Raw genomic sequence first — 2,500 nt, forward strand, 5'->3', positions numbered from 1 at the left:
TATTTTTTCAGTAAATACATCAACTGTATGCATTTTCCCTGGATATTTCCAAAGTCATGAGCTGTTTTATTAATCTGTAGGCTTCAAGTCCACTAACACAGAAACATGTGGCCTTTTTTTCTGTCTCTTTTTGCAAGAAAAAAAGGCTACTGAAATCTTTCTTTGTTTTCTTTCAATAATAGATTTTTGTTCACTTCTTTTTCTTCTTAGGTTTGATCAATGTGGTGAAATTCTTTAAAACTTTTATATCTCTGCATGAATGTGAAACTGTCATAACCTGGAAGTGAAGCCCAGAAACATTAAATTAGTATATATAAAGGTGGCAAAGATCAAATTATTTAAGTCTAAAGTCCCTGAATCACAAGATACCGATTACTGAAGTTCATAAGTTCATAAAGTGCAGCTTCTGTGGCCATGTGCGAGGTGAAGTAAATCACAAGATACAGATGACTGAAGTACAGTGATAGCAAAAGGGTGGTGGAACAGTCTGCCCCATAATAGATCACTTCTGCTTCTGGCAAGGATGACATTAATGCAGATTGCACTAGGACAGTATTGTCTACAGCTTCTAGCATGTCATACATAATATGGTCGTCTACTGTATCCCTGTTTCAGCATTTGCCTCTCTTTTCCATCAGACAACAGCATAGTGTACTTCTTTATGATTTTTACATATGAATACTCTAACCTCAATTTCAAATTGACTGATAAGTCTTCATCTACCAACCATTTGGCCACAGAAGCTGCACTTTAAAAAAAGTTTTATGTCTTACAGCTACTATTCTGAGTGAAGACCATCCACCTCACACACTGTAGGCCACTACTGATGGTAGTGGGACAACTCAACTCCTACATTATTATTAATTTCAACTTGGTGAATGTGTAAGTAAGGGGGATTTTTCAACAACCATCTCCTGTTGCTGTGGTAGTGAATAAAGACCTGCTGTACAATAACCTGCTTCCATGATGCAACACTTGTAGTAAACACCATTCAAGATCACTTGCTCTTACTAATGGCGAGGTGTCTGGCAGTTGGCAGAGAGAATAAGGTTCTGAGTTTTATTTTCTGTCATACAGGGTTTGATTCCCTCAGCCCTCAAATGCTTAATATGTGACTTTGAGCAAGTCACTTAACCATACATTGCTCCCAGATCATCCCTGTAAAAGAACTATCTGTCCATTCGGCCTACCTGGTTCACAAATGGGTACTATTATTATCCGAAGTAAGACCACCTGTGAATTTACCTAATGTTTTTTTTGATGGACAAATAGAAATAATACCTTGCTCTCCACAACTCTTACCAAATCATCCCTAAATCTTTTTATGCCTCCATGAATAAACATTTGCATACCAGCACAGTCAGGCATCCAATCCCCACCCTCAACCTTCTCCCAGAATCAACACTTGTGTCATCCAAGCTGTTACCACACTCATTAAAACCAAAATAATGCTAACCCTTCTAGTTATATGCATGCTGACATCAGCAACAATTCTTTCACTATAAAAGCAATTCCCACATCTGCAATAAAAAATTTCTACTCAAATTAAAACTCACAGCCCTAACCATCCATAACCACCTAGCAAGAATACCTTATAAATTGCTGCAGTACCCATATTAATGAACAGACTGATTCATGAAAACTATGTTCCCACTATCTGGGAAGGTTTCTTACAACCTTCCCTTACATAAAGGAGGCAGCTTTGTAGAGTTATCAAACTACAGGCCAATTGCTATTTTTTCTTCCCTCTCTAAAAATTTTAGACAACTCAACTGTCCCAAAATCTCCCAGATAACAATGTCCTCTCTCTCCTACTCAACATGGATTTAGACTAAGTCACAGCACAATAACTGCCCTCTTGGGCTTTGTAAGTACTGTCTCTTTTAACTCATTAGAACTGAGTGATGACAGAGGCCAGGAGTTTCTGTAGTTACATCAGAATGTTATTTGTCTAAATATAATGGAGATTCTGTAGTACTTGTAACATGTTATTTATTGTACAAAATACCACTGCATGGTAACTACCTCCACTTACTTGTACTGTGTTCACATTAATTATTCCTTGTCTTTGTGCATTACTAAGTTACTCTCACTGCAGTGTACACTGTTACAGAATGGTAATTTCATTCCACATTTTTATAAGGTAATACCTGAGAATTCTCGTGATTAAAGATGACAGCATTCAGGTCCCCACAGTTGTAATGTTTAATAAGGTCAGCAGTTGTATAGGGGGCTTGCAAGATGCCCGCTCGAAGGCTTTCATGTTGTAGCAGGGTCTGGTTTAAGGCAAACAAAACCTGTTATAAAATATAGAAAATAGTATATTAAAAGTGATTAACATTTAAATAAAAAGATAGCTCAGAAAATGTACAGACACTTAACTCATGAAGAGATTTTAAATGGATTTACACAAATTCAGTACCACAGTTTACATACTTTTTTAGTTTAGTTGCATTAGCATATTTACAGATACAAGGATATGTTAAAAAACAAATATGTA

General features: G+C 36.5%; 1 protein-coding gene across 1 annotated transcript in view; it reads right to left on the minus strand.

The window, feature by feature from the left end:
* The window catches only part of LOC122806387 (metalloprotease TIKI2-like), a 2,408,899-nt gene that overhangs the window by 1,274,973 nt on the left and 1,131,426 nt on the right, over positions 1–2,500 (minus strand). The window contains exon 3 of the mRNA XM_044076749.1: positions 2,151–2,297. Coding sequence (XP_043932684.1) covers positions 2,151–2,297 — 147 coding nt within the window. The remainder of the gene's footprint in view (positions 1–2,150; positions 2,298–2,500) is intronic.

Source organism: Protopterus annectens, chromosome 1.part1 (assembly GCF_019279795.1).
Source record: "Protopterus annectens isolate FY-2018-M chromosome 1.part1, PAN1.0, whole genome shotgun sequence".
NCBI lineage: Eukaryota > Metazoa > Chordata > Ceratodontiformes > Protopteridae > Protopterus > Protopterus annectens.